Raw genomic sequence first — 25,181 nt, 5'->3', positions numbered from 1 at the left:
AATTAAATCTGATATTTTAGTTTGAGTTGAATAACTCGGCAAATTCTTTTATCTCACAGCACCTGAATTTCCAGGCCTACTTATTCTCATCAAGAAGTGCCTCACCATCACCACAAGCTGAGCTGTGACCACAGGAACACCTGAGTAACATTAGAAGACAGTATTTATTTCAGCAGAACTCCAGGCAAAAACCTAAATAAAGCTTAAAAAAGGCAACCCGTAGCCAAAGGTTGCAAATTCAATTATTTATATTTTCTTATCATGCAGTAATTGAGCTCTAAAACAAACCCTCAGATCTGCAGACACTGTGGAACAATCCATCCTCAACATTTACAGCAGGAGCACAGAAGTCATTCAAGGCATTCAACCAGTGGCAGCCCATACATTAGGGTCACACGAGCGTCGCCCCCCATCCATGTGTACGGTCCCCAAATCTACATGCAGGGTGCCGGACGCATAGATTCCAATAGGGTTTTTTTTTTAAGCATGTGATTAGAGCCAGAGGCTCTAATAGGCTTAAAAAAAGTGTGGGCTTAGGGCACTATTCACTATTCACTATTCACTATTATCACTATTCACTATTATCACACTGATCCTCCTCCCAGCCATTCAGGAAGCAGGTCTTGAGACCCTTCACCCGATTGGCTGAAAGGACAGGCAAAACTATTGGACGCAGAGGAGGGAGGAGACGCACGGCGGAAGCCGCCGTAATGCAGAGGAGGAGGGGACGCAATGGAAGCCGCTGCCTGTAGAAGCGCTGCCTGCCTGCGACCTAGATGGGGTAAGTGCAGGGCTGGATGACCAACTGACTGCCCGTGATGGGGGGAGCAGGTGACCCGACCGACAACGTGGGGGGGTGATTGTTTGCCCCCCCCTGAACAAAAAAAAAACACCACCTGCCACTGTATTCAACAGTCTTCCAGACTTTTAATATTTTGTGTAAGAGCAGAGCAGGGGCACTTTATAGACTTGATTTTCTGTTCTGTGAACTTTGAGGATGAGTTACTTTACTGTGCCTGCAGCTAAAGAGATTAGTTGCTTGTAAGAATTTGTAAATATTTAAAAGCCCATAGCATGGCCAGGGGTATACTTTCAATATGTATATGTGACTTATTATATTTGACAAAAATATTTGTAATGCTGTTTAGCCAGTCTTGTGATTTATACACCTCTACTGTGGAGATGAGGGGATCCTGTTCCCTTTTTCAGTTTTGCAGCTTTTTCTGTCATCTTTTAACACTCAGAATAGGCAGCAGATATATATATATATATATATATATATATATATATATATATATATATATATATATATATATACACATATATACAGTATATATATATTTTTTATTTTTTTATCTAGAGTAAATGTTTCAAAGAAAGCCAGTTACTGAAACATTAAAAAATATTACATGCATTTCCAAATAAAAATTCACTCATCCGGCTTCTTAGAAATTCTTTTTTTTATTATTATTATTTTTATCCCACAAGAACATAAAGCTATTAAATGATATAGTGGAATTCATTAAAGTATTAGTGCTCACCTTACAACGGTGAGTTTCCAGTTCAATGAATTGTGTCCTAGGTATTTTTTAGCTAGTCCCATTGGTCTGCCTTGTTAAATCTACACCCGAGGCTGTTGGTGCCTTCTCAAGTGTCTTAATCAAGGAAAACTAGAGCACTGACCTGGTCCTCAAAAAAGGTGTTTGATCTCACTTTGATTGTTGGCTGCACACAACTGAGAGTGAAGGACATCTGTGAAGCCTGCTCAGTTACGAGCGGTATCTAGGCACAGATTAGTCTTACTGCTTGGTGTTCTCTACATTTTGCTTTCGTGTGGGAGTTTGTGGATGTTTATTGCTTGGGTACTGAAAATATTTTGTTTACAAACTATTTTTATTATTGTAAAAAGTCATAAGTTAGTAAAAACATAGGTACATCCGCTATTTCAAGTATGTACTGTACATAATATGAGGTGAATGGTACATATAAGAAGAACATAGCAATACAATATAAGAACAATAAAGGTGCGATCTAGGTATGTATATTTCCCATCAGGTTATATCATTTAAAAAACACAGATTTATTTTATAATGATATGCATTATTAGGCTATACAAGGTGATATTTAAGGAAGTGGTGTGTCCCAAGGGGACCATTTTTTTAAAGATGTGCATGGTGTCAAAGAATGTATGGTGGATAGGCTCTGAGAGTTTAATTTGATCCATTCTACTCAATACCTGGGACCAAGGGACAGTTGATGGATGCCAATTAAAAGCTATCATCCAGTGGATTGAATTAAACAGTGTATGTATTAGTCGAATATGCTGTATGGGTACATTTGGTATAGGTGCAAACAATAAACACATCTTAGGGGTGAGGGGAATTTTTTTATCTATAATATGTTCAATCTTAGCAGCTGCTTGTAGCCATATGGGTTTCAAAATTTTGCAGTTCCAGAATGTGTGTAAGATGGTACCTTGATCTGGGCATCCTCTAAAACATGTGGGAGATACCGATGGATAAAATTAGTTTATTTTGTCCGGGGTTAGGTACCATCTGGTGTGTAACTTGATGGCTGTTTCTCTCGCTGAAATTGAGTGAGTACATTTCAGTAGGTTTTGGATTATAGTGGTCCATTCTGGTAGTGTAAAAGATTGGTCCAAGTCAATTTTCCATTGAAGCATTGGTTTTGACTTTTCTGAAAGAGAAAATTTGTTTAAACAGTAGTAAATATGAGAGATCAATCTCCTATCTCTCAGTGTGGAAATGCAGATTTGTTCAAATTGGGAATAAGGGGGATGTAATGTTAGAGAGAAGTATTTTTGGTAGAATTTTTCAATTTGAGTATAATGGGGTAATTCTGAAATTGGGATATTGTATAGCTCACATAAATCTAAAAAAAAGGCCAAATTTATTGTTTTAGGATAGGGACTTCAAGTTAGTGAGGTTATGTAGTTTCTATATATAGCAAGAGCTGCTATTTCTAAAGGCCGGGGAGAAGCGGGGATCTCCTATGGAGAATGCTAGAAGGGGGGGTGGAAGAAATTAAGTTGAATTTATCTTTATATCGGTGCAACAATTGATATGATTGAGCCACCACCATATTTAAGGGAAAGATCTCTCTGGGTTGAATTGACTTGGACCATAAGATACCTTGAAGATGGAATGGTATAATTGACTGTTCTTCAAAATGTAACCAAGACACTTGATATGAAGGAGCAAACCATTGAGCTAACTGTGTAAATCTTATCAGCTAGATAATAACACCATTAGTTAGGAAGGCTTAAACCACCATTTGAATGAGATCTGTGCATAAGAGAGTAACTAAACCTATTTTTTTTGTTGAGCCATAAAAATTTGTTAGTTTGTAGAAGGGAGTCTAAAGTGCTTTTAGGGATCAGTATGGGTAAAGCCCTAAAATAAAGTTTAGGTAAAATCACCACTTTGGTAGCTGTTCTTCTCCCCAAAAAGGAGATGTGATAATTAGATCATAATTTTAGTAATGTTTCGATATTTGTGAATAGTGGTGGGTAATTTGTTTGAAAAAGTGTTTTATAAAATGGGGTAAGGAGGATGCCCAAATATTTAAAAGATTGTGAGGTCCAGGAGAAAGAAAATCTCTCTTGCAAAGATGCCGCTAACAATGGTGGAATATTTATAGACATTGCAGTACATTTGGATAAATTAACCCTAGGCCGGTGAGATCTTGGAATGTTTCTAAATCTTTGATAAGGTTTGGAAGGGATATTAAGGGATCTGAAAGGAACAGCAAAACGTCATCGGCGTATAGGCTCATTGTGAAGTCTTTAAGGCCTTTAGAATAGCCTTTAATATTAACAATATTTCAAATGGCACATGCAAGGGGTTCTATGGCCAGGACAAAAAGGAGAGGGGAAAGGGGGCCCCCCTGTCTAGTTCCTCTACCCAATGCAAAGTTTTCTCCTGGAAGTCTAATTCTAGTTTGAGGATTTTGATATAAAGCTCTAAAACCATGCATGAATTCATTGCAAAGACCATATTTGGGGAGTAGTAGTTCCAGGTACGACCAACAGACACTACCAAAAGCCTTGTGAATATCAAGGCTGAGAATAACTGCTGGGTTCACATGTAAGTTAACGTCCTGTATTATATTTGTGGCAAGCCTTAAATTGTCAGTAATCTGTCTGCCTGAAATAAAACCCATTTGGTCTGGGTGGATTAATGAGGTGATGACCGCCGCTAATTCTGTCCGCCAGAAAACGGCCAAAAGTTTTGAGGTCATTATTTATGACTGATAATGGGCGATAGTTCTGTGGTGAGGTGTGATCTTTATGTGGCTTGGGTAATAAACACATATTGGCTAGAAGCATTTCTTCTGGGAATTTATTGCCTTGTAAAATGTAATTGTATAATTTGGAAAAATGAGGGGCCAGAATATGGGAAAATTTTTTACAATAAAAGGTGGAATACCTGTCTGGACCAGGTGCTGTGGAGGTTTTTAGTGACTTAATAATCTCAGTTATTTCAATAGCGGTACATGGTGCATTTAGTTTCTCAATTTGCTGGACAGAGTGGGAAGCAAAACGTCCCCAAGCCAATCCAGAAAAGACTGCCTTGGTGAAGATTGAGGGGCCGACAGTAAATTCTCGTAGAAGTCAGAGAAAATTTCCATAACTTCTTTGGGGTGAGAGACTAAATTTCCGTTGGAATTGCGTAATTTATAGACATGTGGGGGGTTTGTAGATTGTTTTAGCTTTCTAGCAAACATGGTAGAGGCAGAGTTACTATATAATAGGAATTTTGCTTTGGACCATCTCAAGGCCTTTTCTGTGTCAGTAGACAACAATGTATCAAGAGCTCTTCTTTTATCTTGGATTTGCTTATATAAATCTGGAGATGGGGATTGGAAATGTTTGTAATATATTTTGTCTAATTCTTTAGTTAGGGTATTAATATCAATTAATTTTTATTTATTTTTGGCTGAGGCAGAATTTATTAGGTGACTTCTCATTACTGCCTTATGTGCTGTCCATAAGGTGGTAGTAGGTATATCAGGAGTTATATTAAGAGTAAAGTAATCTGCTAATTGTGTTGAAAGTTGTTGCGTTATAGTGGAGTCTGTTAATAGAGAGTCATTAATATGCCATTTATATGGAGTAGGGGTCATGCCTATGTGAGATGTAATGAAAGAAACAATATGATGGTCAGACCAAGGGCATATATGGATGTCAGCTTTAGATGAGTTAGCTAAAAGGATTGGGGTTCCAAAAATATAGTCTAATCTTGCATAGCTTTCATATGGATGAGAATAAAATGTATAAGCCCTTATGCCAACATTATGAGCTCTCCAGGTATCTATTAACTGATAGACATGTGCATTCGTTTTAGTCCGAATGCATTTTCGTCCGAATTTCAGGTATTTTCGTTATCGTTTTAACAAATGATAACGAAAGTGAAGAATCCGAAAAACGAAAGATCGGGCATAAACAAATGCTTTATTTTCGTTTTCGTTGCTACAACAGTTCGATATAGATAGGAGATTCGACATGATGATGACAATAACAATATGTGACCATCAAACCTGTGGTCGAATGTGCCTAACCTTAACTCTATTAGTCCAAGATTATTCTACATAGAGAGAAAAGATTCGACATAGAGAGAAAAGATTCGACGTAGGGGAGAAAAGATTCGATGTAGGGGAGAAAAGATAAATAAAAATAATGACGATGATGATGAATGTTATTGGCTGATTGTAACCAAAGAGGAGGAGCAGTAAAATAGCTAGAACTAAGTACACATGTACTTTGGCTTATGGTGTCTGTTGAAAGTTCTAAGAAGATTTGACGGAGCAGGTAAACTATACAGCGTCGTACAGTTTAGCTGCTCCGTCGAATCTTCTTTGAACATTCGACAGACACCATAAGCCTTCAATGACAGATTCAACCTTAATTTGGATTTTCGGACGAATGCAATTTTTAAAGAAAAACTAAATAAATAAAAACGAATTTCGGGAGTAACTAAATACATTTATTTTTCGGACGAAAACGAAATTCTGAAACGAAATATTTCAGTGTGCACATGTCTATTAACTGAAGGTTGTGTAGGGAACAGGAAAGAGATTTAGGGAATGCCTTTGATGATGTGACAATTCTACTTCTATCAAATACGGAATTTGCTGCCAAATTAAAGTATTTATATATATAACCAATGTGTTTACTTATATGTCCTTAAACACGCAAAAGATGGAGATTAGCATATCTATCCAGTAGAACAACAGTAATGAAAACCTTAAAAAAAATATCAACATTGCATTACATAATTAAGCATATATAACACCTTAAGGAAAAAAAAGATTTTTTGTTAGACCTTTTCAAATATTTGTAAAAACAGACTAACTTAATAAAACTCTGAGAAAAAATATATATAAGTATAAGAAGCCATGGTGGCCAGCGGGGACATGCCAGCACAGACACATATGAAGAGACACAGGGGATGCCATATATGCATGGAGGCCATGGCGACTGGCACAAATAACCCAGGATCAAGCACAGCTGAAGGGTTGCTGGGGGTGCCGTTTTTGTAAAATCATCGGCAACAGCGAACACAGGGATTCCACATAGCGCCAGGTAAGTTAATGCTGCATGGCCATATTAGGAAGGTGCTGGGGTGGGCTGCATCCCCCCAGATTTCAGTTGCACCCAATGCCCACAACCTCCTCTCTACCGCCTCACACAGCAAATCCCAGGGTTGCCAGCCATCATTAAATTCAGGGACAGTTTCTAAAATCTATGATTTGTACATCTATCTATGAATGTCCATTATGGATATGTAGTCTGCATGTCCGTAACAGATATTCACATACAGATGTAAAAAATCACGTTTTTTTTCAAACTCTGTGAATTTAGGCTAGGTTCACACTACTGTGGGTGGTTGCAGGCTTTAAACTTGGTGACCTCTCTGAACCTTTTCCTTTTTTTTTTTTTTATTTAGTTGGACTTATATCCAAAATAATGAATCCCTGTAATCAGAATCCCTGGCTTTAGATGCAAGCACACTAAGATGTTCTTCTGCATTATAATATGAATTAATCTAAATCTACAAATAAATCACGGCTTTAAATACAATACCATGGAGACATAAGTGTAATTTGTTTGCATGGCATGGTGCTGACTTGATATATTATATCACGATAAATGTCGGAGATTGCATATTTATAGCTTGATTAATAGTGGGTTTTAAACATGTCATCAGCTGAACTTGAAGTAAGATCATAATTTCCTTACTGAGTACATCTATTTATCACATTGCAGTTGATTTACTACTGAGTAACATATGGTACTACTGGGTAAATAGATTATGCTATTTTTGAAATTTTCATGCTACTGATGGAGAAAAAAATATATATGTTACAGGTTTTCCATTGATCGCCATACGGATCTTGATCGGCAATTTAACATCAATGCAGATGACGGCAAGATAACACTGGCTACTGCACTTGATCGGGAGACGAGCATGTGGCATAACATCACCGTGGTAGCTACAGAAACCAGTAAGTACACCAAATGTTTACAATATGGGACGTATTGAATTAAAAAGTTAATAACGCTTTCAATGATCCAGACCAGGAGCGGCCAGTCCATAAGGGGCGCAGGGGCACCGCCCCCCTATTTTGCATGCGGAGATACATGCAGGGTGCCGGACTCATAGGTTTCTATGAGTTTTTTTTTTTTTTTTATCAAGCCACATAATTAGAGCCAGTGGCTCCAATTGGCTTGAAAAAAGGTTGGGCTTGTGACATTAGCAAATCAATATTCGCTATTGTCTTCCGGCTTCTCCTGCCAGCCAATCAGGACAGGAGGGGGATCAGGTTGGCCAGGGGAAGAAGCTGAGGAAGCTACAAAGGGGCTGAGTGCGGGGGGACCATGGAGGGGTGAGTCCAGGGGACCATGGGGGGCTGAGTGCAAAGGGACGGCAGGGGTTTGAGTGTGGGGGGATCATGGGGGGCTGATTGCAGACCTTGGGCGGTTTGTTTGCCACCCCCTCAAAAAGTTTTGCACCATCCGCCACTGATCCAGACAAACATGCTATTTTCAATTTGTGCATTGACCCCCTAGGGCACAGGTGTCAAACTGGCAGCCCTCCAGCTGCTGTGGAACTACAATTCCCATGAGGCATTGCAAGGCTGACAGTTACAAGCGTGACTTCCACAGGCAGAGGCATGATTGGACTTGTAGTTCTGCAACAGCTGGAGGGCCACCAGTTTGACACCCCTGCCCTAGGGCTTGGTTTCCCAAAACTTTTCTGGTTACTTTTATGACCAGAGGTCATTGAAGCCTAGATGTCCATATCAACGATCGCAGCATAGCATATCCGCCATAAAAAATGTAATTTTTACCCCTTCAGTTGTCTTGTACAAATCACACTGATGGCCAATCAGCATATCTTTTAATTGCTAGTGTGAGATCACCTCTCAGTCCACAACAGAATATAGATTAAGACTTTCTCAGCATGGGGTTTTGTGTAGTGGAACATTAAATCTTAGATTGTATTTACATCAAAAAGTGACTCCACTTTTGTTGAGAAAAAAAAAACATTCCCCTCTGGGTGATCTATGTACATTGCAGGGATTTTAGCAAACTTTGTTGATGATTCCTTTTCTTAATCTGAAGATATAACTGTTTTTTTTGTCTGTGTCCATGGGCAGAGTGAACCTGTATGGGAGTTTTTTTTTTATAATCATCAGTGAGCTGCTTCACCTGCAGGGCTCTAATGAGGAAATCAACAAGGTCTGCATCCCAATCACATTTTTGTTACAGGGAATGGAGAAAATCTGATCTTAGTGCAGACTTCTGGGAAAATCAGTCAGCCAATCACACAAACAGGAAATTACATTTCTGGGGGGTTTTCAGTACACCATCTGTGTACAGAACACCTCTAGGTAGCCTTATTGCATTGCATTTTACAGAAAATTACAGAGCTGCAGAAAGGTCAAAAGGGAAAGGGGAAGGTCATTTTTATTAACATTCCATTACAATGTGTCGCAATTGTATACACTATATTATTTTTGTTTTATTTGCTACATTTTTCAAAGGGTGAAGTTATCCTTTAAGATGTTTTTGCAGATCTCCGTGAAAGGTATCTTTTTAGCACCTCTGCAGGAGATGTTTGGTGGTCATTGAGGATATGATCTGGAAAAAACTTTATAGAGGGTCTGTAACTTTGAACAGATTTTAAATACAGCAAAAGGAGAAATGACAATGAAGTAGTACAGTGGTATAATAGTACAGTGGTATAATATAATATAATATAATATAATATAATATAATATAATATAATATAATATAATATAATATGTATGGCAATGTGTATCAGTAGCATTTCTATTCTCTATACCAGGGGCCTCAAAACTTTCCAAGCAAAGGGCCAGTTTACTGTTCTTCAGGCTTTGGGGGGGGGGGGGGGGGCTGTGGCCCGTGGGAGTAGAAAATGCCCCAGCATCAGTGCCCTTCCATTGGTTTTAATGGAAGAAATAATGCCCCAATCAATCAATTTACGCTTATCGGGATTTTTTTTACCAAAAATATGTAGCAGAATACATATTGGCCTAAATTTATGAAGAAATTTGATTTTTTTAAATTTTTCTATGGGATATGTTTCATATACATTTTTTTTTTCAAAATTGTCAGTGTTTTTTTGTTTATAGCACAAAAAATAAAAACCGCAGAGGTTATCAAATACCACCAAAAGAAAGCTCTATTTGTGGGAAGAAATAGACATAAATTTTATTTGGTTATAATGTTTCATGACTGCGCAATTGTCAGTTAAAGTAACGCAGTGCCGTATCACAAAAAAAGGCCTGGTCATTAAGCGGGTAAAACCTTTCGGTTAAATATGGACCTGACTGAACTTTAAAAAAAAAAAAAAATCGTACTGTTTGTGGACAGGGAATTTTATCTGACTTTTTACATCATTTTATCTGAGTGTTTGTGGAGAGGACTAGAATTGGATCTCCAGTTGGTTATTGTTAAACCACACAATGGGATTAAAATAAAAAGATAAACTATTTTTATTTGTTGTTGTTTAAGAGTGGGAAAGGGTTGTATATTCATATATTTTTTATTTTTTTATATTGTCAGTTAAAATTTCCCTATAACTTCCTGGCTCAACAGGAAGTTAGATAAAATCTCAGAAATTAAGGGGGGATTCTCTAAGGGTTGTCACTTAACAGGAACAGGAGGCCCCATTAAAAAGTTCCCCCATACCTTTTATACTGGTGACAACTGTAACATTCTGGATTCCCCATCGCTTTCTGTCTTGGTGACTGTGGTCCTCTGGACAAATAAATCTTTGACTGCCGTGCTCTGAGGAAGAGGGGATGTTCCCCTCGAAACGCGTCAGCCAGCAGTGACTCTTGTGAGCTCCTCCGGCACCTCCGGTGGGCTCTGCTGCTCTTTTACTACATGCTGTGATTGAAGATTGTTTTACACTTTTGGGATCTTTTACTACTGGTTGTAAGTAGTTCCTTTTTATCATTATTATAATACATTTTACCTTAAGGATAATGCACATGGCTGGTGTGCCCTTTTTCTCTTTTATCTCGTTGTCTGCTAGGATTCCCCATCCTTGAGGACAGCAAGGCCTGTGTTCCAATACCGCTTGTTTAACTACCCACTTGTGCGCAGGAGCTTTTTTCTTCGTTACAAATAAATCTTTATCTGTGTAGACACAGATAGCGATCAAAGCCTGATATCGGCTCCAACTCTTCCCCGCTCTATTAAAAAAAAAAAAATAATTGTAGACACACTGTTCATTGTAGACTTTATGGGACCATTTGGTAAGGAACAGCTGAACATAATGTGTATGTTCTCACTTTGTAAAACTGCCCAACTTTGCCAAAACATATGGATGATGATTGAGTTAAATTCCTTTTCTGTTGGCATGCTGTTGTTGAAGGTGAAACAAGAAGAGTTAATTAAGCTCCAGATCACGTTCTACCATATTATTTTAATTGGCACCAAAAGAAAACTTTCTGCATACATATATGATCATTTAAAAAATGTGTGCCAAGCTGTTTGTTTATACATTTTCCTTTACTTTTCAATTAGAAGGTGTCCAATTAAAACTATAATTATGGAGGATCATGTAGCTACAAATAGTCTACATTTCATTCTGTAAAGGTGGAAGATGTTATTCATGTCCGATTTTTAACGAAAAACAACATTCGGCATTTGTGTGTTTACACTTTTGTATTTTATTTACAGTGTCCTATGCATTTGCTTTTCATCGAAAATTAAGACAAGCTGGTGATTCCTTCAATCCTGTAATTCAACTTAAAAAAAATCAATACAATCCAATTATGTAAAGGAATATTGAAGTCATTAGGAGAGTCACCTCTGGCGATGGTCGGATAAATTAGCCCATGTTTGTATGCGTGCTTATAAGCAACAGCTGCTTTTTCATTGATTTTGTTGCCTGTTAAGATCAAAACAATATTTATATCTGGAGTTTGAAATTAAAGTATTAGCAAACCCAATCACTAACACTTCATATGGGTTTTAACATGTTAATTAATTTTCAATCTCTGTAGATCTGCAGCTTTGATTAAAATAATAAGTGGTGATCCTGCCATGATGGTCCACATTAAAGCAAAGTTCCACCCACATTTTTCATTACTCACCATGCAGTACTAATGTGCATTCTTAAAATGAATTGGCAATTTATTTATTTATTTATTTTCTGTTCACTTACCTGATTTATGCCTATATTTAATTTCACTTCCTCCTTTAGAGGCCGCGGCGCTGTACGTCATTTCCGGTTTTGCATTGGGTCCTGGGAGATCTTGGTCAGCTTGGCATGGCACTGCTCTCGTAACATTCTCGTAACATTTAACATTAGCGTATATGGAAATACTTGGTCAGCTTGGCATGGCACTGCTCTCGTAACATTTAAAGGGGTTGTAAAGGTTCATGTTTTTTTACCTTAATGCATCCTATGCATTAAGGTGAAAAAACACCTGGCAATGACGGCCCCCCCAAGCCCCCCGTTTACTTAACTGAGCACGTTCACCTGCTGTGCGCGTCCCCCAGCGTCCTCTTCTCCATGGAGTCTGGCTGTTGATTGGATAGAAAGGATAGATTGATAGCAGCACAGCCATTGGCTGTCATTCACATCCGATGACGTGGCCGCCGGGGGGGCGGGACCGAGTCATACACTTTATGTCTATGGGCGCAGCGTGTATGACAGGGAGCACGCCTGCAAGCTAACCCCCTTGGGATAGAGCTTCCCAGAGGGGGGTTAGCTATTGCGGGGAGGAGCCGAGACAGCCGCCAAGGGACCCCAGAACAGGAGGATCGGGGCCACTCTGTGCAAAACGAACTGCACAGTGGAGGTAAGTATAACATGTTTGTTATTTAAAAAAAAAAAAACAAACCCATATAACCCCTTTAACATTGGCATATATGGAAATTCTTGGCCAGCTTGGCATGGCACTGCTCCTATAACATTTAACATTGGTGTCTATGGAAATTCTTGGTCAGCTTGGCATGGCACTGCTCTCGTAACATTTAACATTATCATCTATGGAAAATCTTTGTCAGCTTTTCATGCACGATATCGGCACATACAAGCTGGGTAGCAAGCATGCACAGAATCCAGAAAGAAGGAAACTGTGGCTTCAGGTGCCCACACTGGAGATGGCCACGCTGTGCAGGAACTTCACAAAGTAAGATAACGATGGAGCACAAATAGAAAACTGGGCATAGTTTACAGCATACCTTTGTTACATTGCATGAGGCATGAGTATTCTAGGGGTATTTTTATCTTAAAAGTCATATTTCGGCCAGAACTCCATGTTAAAGCTGGCCATACACATGGTCGAATTCCAAATAAATTTTCTTTCGAAAATCTGAAATTTTGTGCCTTGTGTGATTCAATGGAGCCACCGTTGATTTCAAAATTTGACCAACCAAGCCATTCACCTCATGTTGCTACAGAAAATAATTTTCATGGCCGGGACTCTTCTTTTTTTTTCGAGGTCACAGCTCATTAACATTCATTTGTCATTTCTCACACGATTCTCCCATCATTGATCAGAAATCGAATTCGACCCAAATATGGTTGCTTAACCGTTTGCCAACCAGCTATCGTAGTGATACTGCAGCAGGTTGGCTCGACTGCGCGAATCGCCGTAGGTGTACTTCGGGCTCATACACAATGTTCTGTGGGCTGCCCATTGGCCAGTGGGGGAGCCAATCAGCGGGTTCGGCGGACTCGTTGTCCGCCCGCGTTCGTTTCCCGCAGAGACAGAACGGGGATCTGCCTGTGTAAACAAGGAAGATCTCCGTTCTGACAGGGGATCACACAGAGATCTTGTCTTTCGGCAATGCAGGAAGATAGATCTGTGTGTTGTCTCAAACAGCCCATCCCCCATACAGTTAGTAAACACACTGAGGGAACACTGTTAACCCTTTGATCACCCCTGATGTTAACCCCTTCCCTGCCAGTGTCATTAGTACAATGTCAGTGCATATTTTTTAGCACTGATCAATGTAATAATGTCACTGGTCCCAAAAAAGTGTCAAAATCTGTCCTCTGCAATGTCGCAGTCCCGCTAAAAATCGCTGATCACCGCCATTACTAGTAAAAAAAATTAGTAATAAAAATGCCATCAATATATCCCCTATTTTGTAGATGTGATTACTTTTGCACAAACCAATCAATATACACTTATTGCTATTTGTTTTTCCAAAAATATGTAGAAGAAAACATATTGGCCTAAACTGATGAAGAAATTTGTTTTTTTACAACTTAATTTGGATATTTATTTTAGCAAAAAGTAAAAAAATATTGTTTGGTTAAAATCTTATCTGTAGCATACAATTTGAAATGCTCTTAGTGTTTAAGCGGACAGTTACCAGGGGGGTGCCTGAGGCTAGTTATCTGTACATAGAGTATTTTAGGATGTTCTGCGGACTGGGTAAGGAATATTTTCATCGTTTGTTCTGCATTAGAGGGTTGATGTAAGTCATAATTAATTAGTAGGGTCAAAAAGTATGCTTTAAAGTTGGACTCAAATATGAAAGAGGAAAAAAAAAAACTTTATCAGCGAGTGAGGCTGTATGTAGAGAAGCTCCAGCGCAGTAGGCTATATAGATGAATCATGATTCATGATTGAGCATGCTTGATTTACAATTCAGTTCACCTTACAGTGTAATGGAGAACATCTCTGCATGTCAATACAACGGTTTCAAAAAAAGGCTGTTTTATTTAGTCGAAGGAGCAGAATGCTTTGAATTTTAATTTCGGCATCATGCACATTTGTACAAGTAACGCTGCTTTGAAGAAGTGTGATAGAGATACTTAGTTTATGTAAAGTGGAAACTCACATCAGGTTAGGAGAAATGGAGAGCAGGAAAATACATTGTCACAATCTAATGGTTCTCATTTTAAAGTTTTATAGAACAAACTTTTCAGATTCACATCATGTCAAGGCATAACCGGGTTGCGGAATAAATCCGGTATTGCCTGTATTGTAGGCTTCACAAAATGTGTCAGGGCATTTAAAAGACATGTATCACATATCTAAACACAGACATTACAAGTATTAAAAAAAAAAAAAAAATGGCATACATTACATAACTAAAATGTCTAAATTAGTTATGGAGGTTAGGATAATTAATTAATTAATTAAATTAACTAACTAATAATGTATTAGCAAATTAATAATTTATTAAAGAAAAATCTACTATCTACTTATAGTTAAAGTTACTATCTAGTATCGACTTATCTATCTATAACCATAATTTCAAAAAAGTTGGGACTCTTTGTAAAATCTCCCAAAAAAAGATAATGCAATGATTTGCAAATCTCATAAACCCATATTTTATTCACAATAGAAAATAGAAAACATATCAAATGTTTAACCACTTGCCTACTGGACACTTTTACCCCCTTCCACCCCAATTATCAGCGCTATCGCACTTTGAAAGACTTGTGCAGTTATGACATATTTAGTATTTTTTTAAAGACAGATAGAGCCTTTTTTGGTGGTATTTAATTACCGCTGGGTTTTTTATTTTTTGCTAAACAAATGAAAAAATACCAACATTTTTGAAAAAACAAAACAAAAACTTTTGCTTTGTTTTTGTAATAAAATTTTGCAGATAAGTAATTTTTCTACTTCACTGATAGGCTGCATTGATGGGCACTGATGAGGCTGCACTGATGAGGCTGCACTGATGGGCAGTGGGCACTGATAGGCTGCATTGATGGCCACTGATAATGCGGCACTGATGGCCACTAATGAAGAGGCACAGATGAGGCTGCACTGTTAAGTCAGCACTGATGGACACTTATATGAAGCAATGATATGCTGCACTGATGGGCACTGATTGTCACTGGTGGAGCTGTGCTCTGATTATCAGTGCCCTGAATATTAGTTTAAATGTCCCCGTCATGGGAAAGCCAGTTGTCTGCTTTCCTTTCCTCAGAAAATGACAGCACTGAGGAAAGGAAATGTCGATAAACGGCATTTGTTTACATGGGCTCAGCTGTGATTGGACACAGATGATCACATGGTAAAGAGCCAATGTCATTGTCTCTTTACCCTGATCGGTGATGCGCTGTGTATCTATCTGTCTATCTATCTATCTATCTATCTATCTATCTATCTATCTATCTATCTATCTATCTATGTATCTATCTATCTCAGTGTTTCTCAACTCCAGCCCTCAAGGCGCCCCAACAGGTCATGTTTTCAGGATTGCCCTCAGATGAAACAGCTGTTGGTAATTACTAAGGCAGTGAAACTGATCAAATCACCTGTACAAAATAATGGAGAGCCTGAAAACATGACCTGGTGGGGCGCCTTGAGGACTGGAGTTGAGAAACCCTGATCTATCCATCTATCTATCTATCTATCTATCTATCTATCTATCTATCTATCTATCTATCTATCTATCTATCTATCTATCTATCTATCTATCTATCTATCTATCTCTACCTTTTCATTGATAAAGCTACTTTTAGGGATGAGCAAATGTAACACCCGACATTCCCAGGCAGTTTGTTGACATTCAGCCATCTGAAGAGTTGTTATCTGTGATGGAATGTGACCGGAGAGAATTATTATATCGCAATAAAAAAATATTGTCCCATAGTATATGTGGTCAATGACATCACCCCCAGATCTTCCTTTCACTTTACAAAAGTAACTGTAATTTAGTGGCAATAGTGTTCTTTTTTTGTAAATGTCACCTTTGCAGAAGTATATTTTACTGGTGCTCTGATTCACTTGCAGGTTTAGAGCATCTGCCAACATGTTATTTAAAGGAATTTTAAAAGTGATTCTATACTTAAAAACATTGCACAGAGCAGGCCAACTCTCCTCTTCTGGGCCCCCCCTTTGGCACTCCTGGCTCCTCCTCCCTTCTAATTGCCCCCAGAGCAAGCCAATCATTGCCATTTAAATTGCTCCCGGCAGCTGAATGAAACATCAGAAACAACTTTTCTTCTTTCTCTACTCATACAAGTCTATCGGAATGTAAAAGCAGCTTAAAGTGAGCGAATGCAGCTTTGAAGAAGGTGAAATGTAGGTCTTTTTTTTTTTGGTATTAGTCAACGCAAACAGGCACGTGGTGGCAAAGTGGCCCTTAGAGGCCTTTTTGCTTGTTTTTTTTTTTTTTTAACACAAACAAGTGCACAATGAATTTATGGATCAATTCATCATTTAGTTTTGCACATGGTGATAATTAGGCCCATAGAGGCCTTTTTCAAAGGAGAGGAGAGGGGAAAGAAATGCACAATAAAATTTTGGTTCTTCTCATCCCCCCCCCCTTTTTTATTTTTTTGGAATTGGGCGTATAATAATTATTTGATGCACTGAGAGATATTAGGAAAATGAATAGTTAGGGAAGCTGGGGCCCTCAACTGGGGGAGGGGGGGGGGGGGTCGGAGCAAATTCAACTTTTATAATATATTGTATGTTAAGAGGGGAAGTAATTTTTATGTTTTTATGTTTTTTTCCCTCCTCTTCTTTCTTCTCTTTATAGAGTTTTGGATATTATGTAAATGTTATATATGGACATATGTCTTTGTCCTTAGTTGACTGTTAAGCTGAATTCTAATAAAATAAAATTTAATTCTAAAAAAAAAAAAAAAAAAAAAAGACAGGTCAAGTGCACCTGTCAATGAACTCTAAATCTCAGAAGCTTCTCAAACTTATCTAGAATGGAAAAAGAATGCACCTGAAGGCAAGCTGCATTTGCAGCTTAAGTAATTAAAAGCCAGTGGGCACAGGACTTAACCACTTTAGCCCCGGAAGGATTTACCCACTTCCTGGCCAGGTCATTTTTTGCGATACGGCACTGCGTCGCTTTAACTGACAATTGAGCGGTCATCCGGCGCTGTACCTAAACAAAGTTGGTGTCCTTTTTTTCCCACAAATAGAGCTTTCTTTTGGTGGTATTTGATCACCTCTGCGTTTTTAATTTTTTGCGCTATAAACAAAAAAAGATTTTCGAAAAAAACAAGACAAAATTGTTTACTTTCTGCTATAATACATACAGTTTCCCCCCAAAAAATGTAAAAAAACAAATTTATTCATCAGCTTAGGTCGATATGTATTCCGCTACAAATTTTTGTTAAAAAAATTGCAATAAGCGCATTGATTGGTTTGCGCAAAAGTTATCGCATCTAAAAAAATAGGGGATAGATTTATGGCATTTTTAATATTTTTTTTATTTTTTACTAGTAAATACGACAGTGATCAGTGATTTTTGGCGGGACTGCGACATTGCGACGGACATATCGGACACCTATCTGACATTTTTGACACTTTTTGGGAACCAGTGACATTATTACAGTAATTAGTGCTAAAACTATGCACTATTATTGTACTAATGACACTGGCAGGGAAGGGGTGAAGATCAGGGGTGATCAAGGGGTTAAATGTGTTCCCTGTTTGTGTTTTCTAACTGTATGGGGGACGATGTGACTGGGGAAGCACACAAATCCTTCTTCCTGCATAGCAGAAAGACAGGATCTGTGTGATCTCCCCTTTTAGAATGGAGATCTGCCTTGCTTACACAGGCAGATCCCCATTCTGTCACTGCAGGGAATGATTGCGGGTGGCCGGCAGCCATCGAGTTCGCCGGACCCGCTGATTGGCTCCCCTGCTGGCCAATGGGAGCGTGCACGCCCACAAAAGCAAGTTCAGGAGCCGACGTGCAGCTATGGCGATTCGCAGGATCGTGCCAACCTGACGCAGTATAATGACGCCGGCTCATCGACAAGTGGTTACAGTAATAAAAATAGAAATTTAAAAGGGAGCAACAACTTTAGTTCCCACATTTTATAGCAATGCTTTGCATCATTTGCATCAGTTTGTGCTTGTGAAAAGTCCTAAAACATGTCAAATGTTTCAGCCTTTATAAGATTAGTAAAAAGACAATGAATGGGAGGAGAGACTCCCTCCCGTAGAACAGGTAGGACTTTTTAGGATATGAGGTTGTCACTGAGGTGAGCACAAAAAGCAAAATTGTTTAAAAAATATTTTTATTATTCAAACATGGATAAAAACATCATAAGAACATATAGATGTGTGGTCATAGATACAGAGTAATGCAACATGTTTATATCTATGAACTCATCAATAGGGATGAGCCGAACACCCCCCGGTTCGGTTCGCACCAGAACCTGCGAACGGACCGAAAATTCGCACGAACGTTAGAACCCCATTGACGTCTATGGGACTCGAACGTTCAAAATCAAAAGTGCTCATTTTAAAGGCTAATTTGCATGGTATTGTCCTAAAAAGGATTTGGGGACCCGGGTCCTACCCCAGGGGACATGTATCAATGCAAAAAAAACGTTTAAAAACGGCCGTTTTTTCGGGAGCAGTGATTTTAATGATGGTTAAAGTAAAAAAAAAAAGTGAAATATTCCTTTAAATATCGTACCTGGGGGGTGTCTATAGTATGCCTGTAAAGTGGCGCGTGTTTCCCGTGTTTAGAACAGTCCCTGCACCAAATGTCATTTTTAAAGGAAAAAATCTCATTTAAAACTGCTTGCGGGTTTAATGTAATGTCGGGTCCTAGCAATATGGATGAAAATCAGTGAGACAAATGGCATGGGTACCCCCCAGTTCATTACCAGGCCCTTTGGGTCTTGTATGGATATTAAGGGGAACCCCGCACCCAAATTAAAATAAGGAAAGGTGTGGGGCCACAAGGCTCTATATACTCTGAACAGCAGTATACAGGCGGTGCAAACAAGACAGGGACTGTAGGTTTGTTGTTAAGTAGAATCTGTTTGTCATTTTGAACGGGTACATTTTTAACATGTTTAGCTCCAGCCAAAAAATCTTTTTTAAGCTTTTTGGAAAACATAGGGAAGGGTTATCACCCCTGTGACATTTGTTTTGCTGTCTTTCCTCCTCTTTAGAAGATTTCACCTCACTTTTTGTCCCAATGACAAATGTTTTTTGAAAATTTGGGTTTTTTTGTGGAACAAGGATTGGAAAGCATCAGTGGAAAGGAGAAATGTTTTTCCCATATTAACTCTTACAGGAGAGAATTTCCCTTCCTAGGGGTAGATTTCATCTCACTTCCTGTTATCTCCTTCCGTTTGCAAGTAGGAGTCGTTTGTAAGTTAGATGTTTGAAAGTAGGGGCCTGCCCTATATACTCAGCATAAATTTGGCCCTTAGGTGTTGTTGTGGCCACAACAACGTAAGCCCTCACAGGGCCCTTCTGTGAAATATTAGATCAAGAATTGTAATTACATGCCCCTGTTGAACCGGGGCAGAAAAACTGGGCCTTTGGTGGTGGTGGTGGTGGTGCTGGTGCCACAACACTGTAAGTCCTCACTCGCTCTTGGTGGGTGCAGAAATGGGCCCTGCTGTGAAATATTAGATCAAGAATTGTAATTACACGCCCCTGTTGAACAGGGGCAGAAAAATTGGGCCTTTGGTGGTGGTGGTCGTGGTGGTGGTGGTGGTGCTGGTGCCACAACACTGCAACCCCTCACAGACACTCTAGTTGGAACGCAGGAATGAGCCCTGCTGCAAAGTATTGCATCAAAAATTGTAATTACACGCCCCTGTTAAACAGGGGCAGAAAAATTGGGCCTTAGGCACTGGTGCTGGTGCTACAACACTGCAACCCCTCACAGACACTCTAGTTGGAACGCAGGAACGAGCCCTGCTGCAAAGTATTGCATCAAAAATTGTAATTACACGCCCCTGTTAAACAGGGGCAGAAAAATTGGGCCTTAGGCACTGGTGCTACAACACTGCAACCCCTCACAGACACTCTAGTTGGAACGCAGGAACGAGCCCTGCTGCAAAGTATTGCATCAAAAATTGTAATTACACGCCCCTGTTAAACAGGGGCAGAAAAATTGGGCCTTAGGCACTGGTGCTGGTGCTACAACACTGCAACCCCTCACAGACACTCTAGTTGGAACGCAGGAACGAGCCCTGCTGCAAAGTATTGCATCAAAAATTGTAATTACACGCCCCTGTTAAACAGGGGCAGAAAAATTGGGCCTTAGGCACTGGTGCTGGTGCTACAACACTGCAACCCCTCACAGACACTCTAGTTGGAACGCAGGAACGAGCCCTGCTGCAAAGTATTGCATCAAAAATTGTAATTACACGCCCCTGTTAAACAGGGGCAGAAAAATTGGGCCTTAGGCACTGGTGCTGGTGCCACAACACTGCAACCCCTCACAGACACTCTAGTTGGAACGCAGGAATGAGCCCTGCTGCAAAGTATTGCATCAAAAATTGTAATCACACGCCCCTGTTAAACAGGGGCTGAAAAATTGTGCCTTAGGCATTGGTGGTGGCGCCCAGAACCAAAAATGTTCTTTCAAGCTATCAGCGTGATGATTGAGGAGGAAGAGGATAATTACTCAGGGATAGTCACTCAGCATCAGCATAGGCAGTCTTTGAAAGGATCTGAGATTTAAAAAAAAATTATTCAGTTACATCAGCATCAGGTGCTTGGTAGCTGGTGGTGATCCAAGACTGATTCATTTTTATGAAGGTCAGTCGATCGGCAAATAGCAGCGGTGCGATCTGATGCACTCATCTCAAAAAAGGCCCACACCAAAGAACTTTTTGAATAACGCGCAGAGACTGCAGCGCCCTGCACATGTGGAGCTTTGGGGTGTAATGCAGTCAATGTGCTGCCCTTAGGCTGGCCCCTGGAGGGCATCCTGCCTCGTTGGTGATGTGCCGCCTCCTCCTCCTCCTCCTCTCTCCTATCAGGCACCCACGTTGAGTCAGTGACCTCATCATCTCCTCCCTCCTCATCACTGGAGCAAACCTGGCAGTATGCTGCAGCAGGGGGAGCATGACTGCCAGATTGCTGTCCTTCTTGGGCACCCCCTCTGTCTGCGCTCATGTTACTGCCTTTATCGAGCTCAGTATCATCATCAGAACCTTCCAAATGCTGGGCATCCTCCTGGAGCATGTGCCCAACACTGTGGTCAAACAGTTCGAGGGACTCCTCAGGAGGACATGGTGGGGCTAGGGAAGGAGTCACTGATGACATTGAGCCGAGGGAAGAGGCCGCTGCTTTGCCAGACAAAGTACCCTGGGCATGGGTGAGAGAGGATGAGGAGGATGAGGACGGCTTGGTCATCCACTCGACCAAGTCTTCCGCATGTTGTGGCTCAACACGGCCAGCTGCCGAAAAAAAGCCCAAGCGTGTCCCACGGCCACATGCTGATGAGGATGCTCTCTTATTGGCTTGTGACTGTCTGCCTCTCCTTCTTGGCCTTCCAGACATACTAATGGCCTGTAGCTGCACTAAGCTGGGATATGTATATATATATATATATATACGTACTGATACTGCAGCTAGCAAAATCAACTGCCTGCCTGTAGTATGAGAACACCACCAACCTTCTACAGGTAGCTTTAGCTGAACACTGTGAGGTGGACGCACCCCACTAACTTGTAGGTTTTGCTGAACACTGTGAGCAGGACGCACCCCACTAACTTGTAGGTTTAGCTGAACACTGTGAGGTGGACGCACCACACTAACTTGTAGGTTTAGCTGAACACTGTGAGGTGGACGCACCACACTAACTTGTAGATGTAGCTGAACACTGTGAGCAGGACGCACCCCACTAACTTGTAGGTTTAGCTGAACACTGTGAGCAGGACGCACCCCACTAACTTGTAGGTTTAGCTGAATACTGTGAGCAGGACGCACCCCACTAACTTGTAGGTTTAGCTGAACACTGTGAGCAGGACGCACTGCACTAACTGTAAATAGTCTAGCTGCCTGACTGTGGTACTAATAGGATCAAAAGAACACCATTAATTTTCTTCAGGTAGCTGTATATACTGTAACAAGACAAGCCTGCCTGTCAGTAAGAAGATAACAGGAACGGATCTAGCTGAACACTGTGAGCAGGATGCACTGCACTAACTTGTAGGTTTAGCTGAACACTGTGAGGTGGACGCACCACACTAACTTGTAGGTTTAGCTGAACACTGTGAGCAGGACGCACCCCACTAACTTGTAGGTTTAGCTGAACACTGTGAGCAGGACGCACTGCACTAACTGTAAATAGTCTAGCTGCCTGACTGTGGTACTAATAGGATCAAAAGAACACCAGTAATTTTCTTCAGGTAGCTGTATATACTGTAACAAGACAAGCCTGCCTGTCAGTAGGAAGATAACAGGAACGGATCTAGCTGAACACTGTGAGCAGGACGCACTGCACTAACTTGTAGGTTTAGCTGAACACTGTGAGCAGGACGCACTGCACTAACTGTAAATAGTCTAGCTGCCTGACTGTGGTACTAATAGGATCAAAAGAACACCAGTAATTTTCTTCAGGTAGCTGTATATACTGTAACAAGACAAGCCTGCCTGTCAGTAAGAAGATAACTGGAACGGATCTAGCTGAACACTGTGAGGTGGACGCACCACACTAACTTGTAGGTTTAGCTGAACACTGTGAGCAGGACGCACTGCACTAACTGTAAATAGTCTAGCTGCCTGACTGTGGTACTAATAGGATCAAAAGAACACCAGTAATTTTCTTCAGGTAGCTGTATATACTGTAACAAGACAAGCCTGCCTGTCAGTAAGAAGATAACAGGAACGGATCTAGCTGAACACTGTGAGGTGGATGCACCACACTAACTTGTAGGTTTAGCTGAACACTGTGAGCAGGACGCACCCCACTAACTTGTAGGTTTAGCTGAACACTGTGAGAAGGATGCACTGCACTAACTGTAAATAGTCTAGCTGCCTGACTGTGGTACTAATAGGATCAAAAGAACACCAGTAATTTTCTTCAGGTAGCTGTATATACTGTAACAAGACAAGCCTGCCTGTCAGTAAGAAGATAACAGGAACGGATCTAGCTGAACACTGTGAGCAGGACGCACCGCACTAACTTGAAGGTTTAGCTGAACACTGAGCAGGACGCACCCCACTAACTTTTGTAGGTTTAGCTGAACACTGTGAGCAGGACGCACTGCACTAACTGTAAATAGTCTAGCTGCCTGACTGTGGTACTAATAGGATCAAAAGAACACCAGTAATTTTCTTCAGGTAGCTGTATATACTGTAACAAGACAAGCCTGTCTGTCAGTAGGAAGATAACAGGAACGGATCTAGCTGAACACTGTGAGCAGGACGCACTGCACTAACTTGTAGGTTTAGCTGAACACTGTGAGCAGGACGCACCACACTAACTTGTAGGTTTAGCTGAACACTGTGAGCAGGACGCACTGCACTAACTGTAAATAGTCTAGCTGCCTGACTGTGGTATTAATAGGATCAAAAGAACACCATTAATTTTCTTCAGGTAGCTGTATATACTGTAACAAGACAAGCCTGCCTGTCAGTAAGAAGATAACAGGAACGGATCTAGCTGAACACTGTGAGCAGGACGCACTGCACTAACCGTAAATAGTCTAGCTGCCTGACTGTGGTACTAATAGGATCAAAGGAACACCAGTAATTTTCTTCAGGTAGCTGTAAATACTGTAACAAGACAAGCCTGCCTGTCAGTAGGAAGATAACAAGAACGGATCTAGCTAAACTGAATACAGTGTATATATATATATGCAACACCTGGGATGCATATATATACACAATACACTGTAAGTGCAGCTAACTGACTGACTGTTCTGCCTAATCTATCTAACTCAAATCAAATGTCACTGTCTGTCTCTCTCTCTCTCTCAATGAACGCCGGAACACACACTACACAGGGCCGCCTGCAGGCGGCCTTATATAGTGTGGGGCGTGTACTAAATCCCCTGAGCCATAATTGGCCAAAGCCTCCTTGGCTTTGGCCAATTACGGCTCTCTGTTCAGGCGGAGCTGTGATTGGCCAAGCATGCGGGTCATAGTGCATGCTTGGCCAATCATCAGCCAGCAATGCACTGCGATGCCGCAGTGAATTATGGGCCGTGACGCACCACACAAATTTGGCGCGAACGGCCCATATCGTTCGCAATTCGACGAACGATTGAACAGCCGATGTTCGAGTCGAACATGGGTTCGACTCGAACACGAAGCTCATCCCTACTCATCAATGCTTTTGCTGGAAACAAGTATTATTATTGGCTTATTTTAGCCTTGTGTTATTCACACATCTATATGTTCTTTAGATGTTTTTATCCATGTTTGTATAATAAAAATATTTTTTTAAACAATTTTGCTTCTGTGCTCACCTCAGTGACAACCTCATATCCTAAAAAGTCCTTCCTGTTCTATGGGAGGGAGTCTCTCCTCCCATTCCGTCTTTCTACTAGTGCATATTTCAGGATGTGGATATGAAGTTTGTCCCTGGAACTGGTTACCCATAATTGAGACAACATTTATCAGATGTCCAATTTGACTATGCATCAAGTGTGATATCCATATGCTTTGGGTCGTAATGCAGAAATCAACCCTTTAACCATTTAAACACATTGAGGACACACACTCCTTTTAGATAGAAGTCCTGATAGGAGTCACATTCAGGATGAGACCTTGGATCAGTTTACTAAAAGAAAATAAGCAGTTCACTTTGCCCCAGAGCTTTTTGTTAATTGTGTTGAAATTTCACTTTGCAAAGAATAACCGTTCATCCTGTGCAAGGTAAATAGGAAAAAAATGACAAGGAAAAATTGAAAATCCCCAGGGTTTTTTTTGGCAGGAAAGAAAATTATATATCAAGAAAATAT

The 25,181-nt window shown here is 40.3% G+C and overlaps 1 protein-coding gene across 2 annotated transcripts in view; it reads left to right on the top strand.

The window, feature by feature from the left end:
- CDH8 (cadherin 8) overlaps positions 1 to 25,181 on the top strand; it is a 655,621-nt gene that overhangs the window by 465,789 nt on the left and 164,651 nt on the right. For both annotated transcript variants that reach the window (XM_073605557.1, XM_073605558.1), the window contains one exon: positions 7,391 to 7,527. In XM_073605557.1, the coding sequence (XP_073461658.1) occupies positions 7,391 to 7,527 (137 nt within the window). The remainder of the gene's footprint in view (positions 1 to 7,390; positions 7,528 to 25,181) is intronic.

Source organism: Aquarana catesbeiana, linkage group LG11, assembly GCF_042186555.1.
Source record: "Aquarana catesbeiana isolate 2022-GZ linkage group LG11, ASM4218655v1, whole genome shotgun sequence".
NCBI classification, from domain to species: Eukaryota; Metazoa; Chordata; class Amphibia; order Anura; family Ranidae; genus Aquarana; species Aquarana catesbeiana.
Note: the sequence above shows the minus strand (reverse complement) of the source record. Positions and strands in the feature narration are given on the sequence as shown.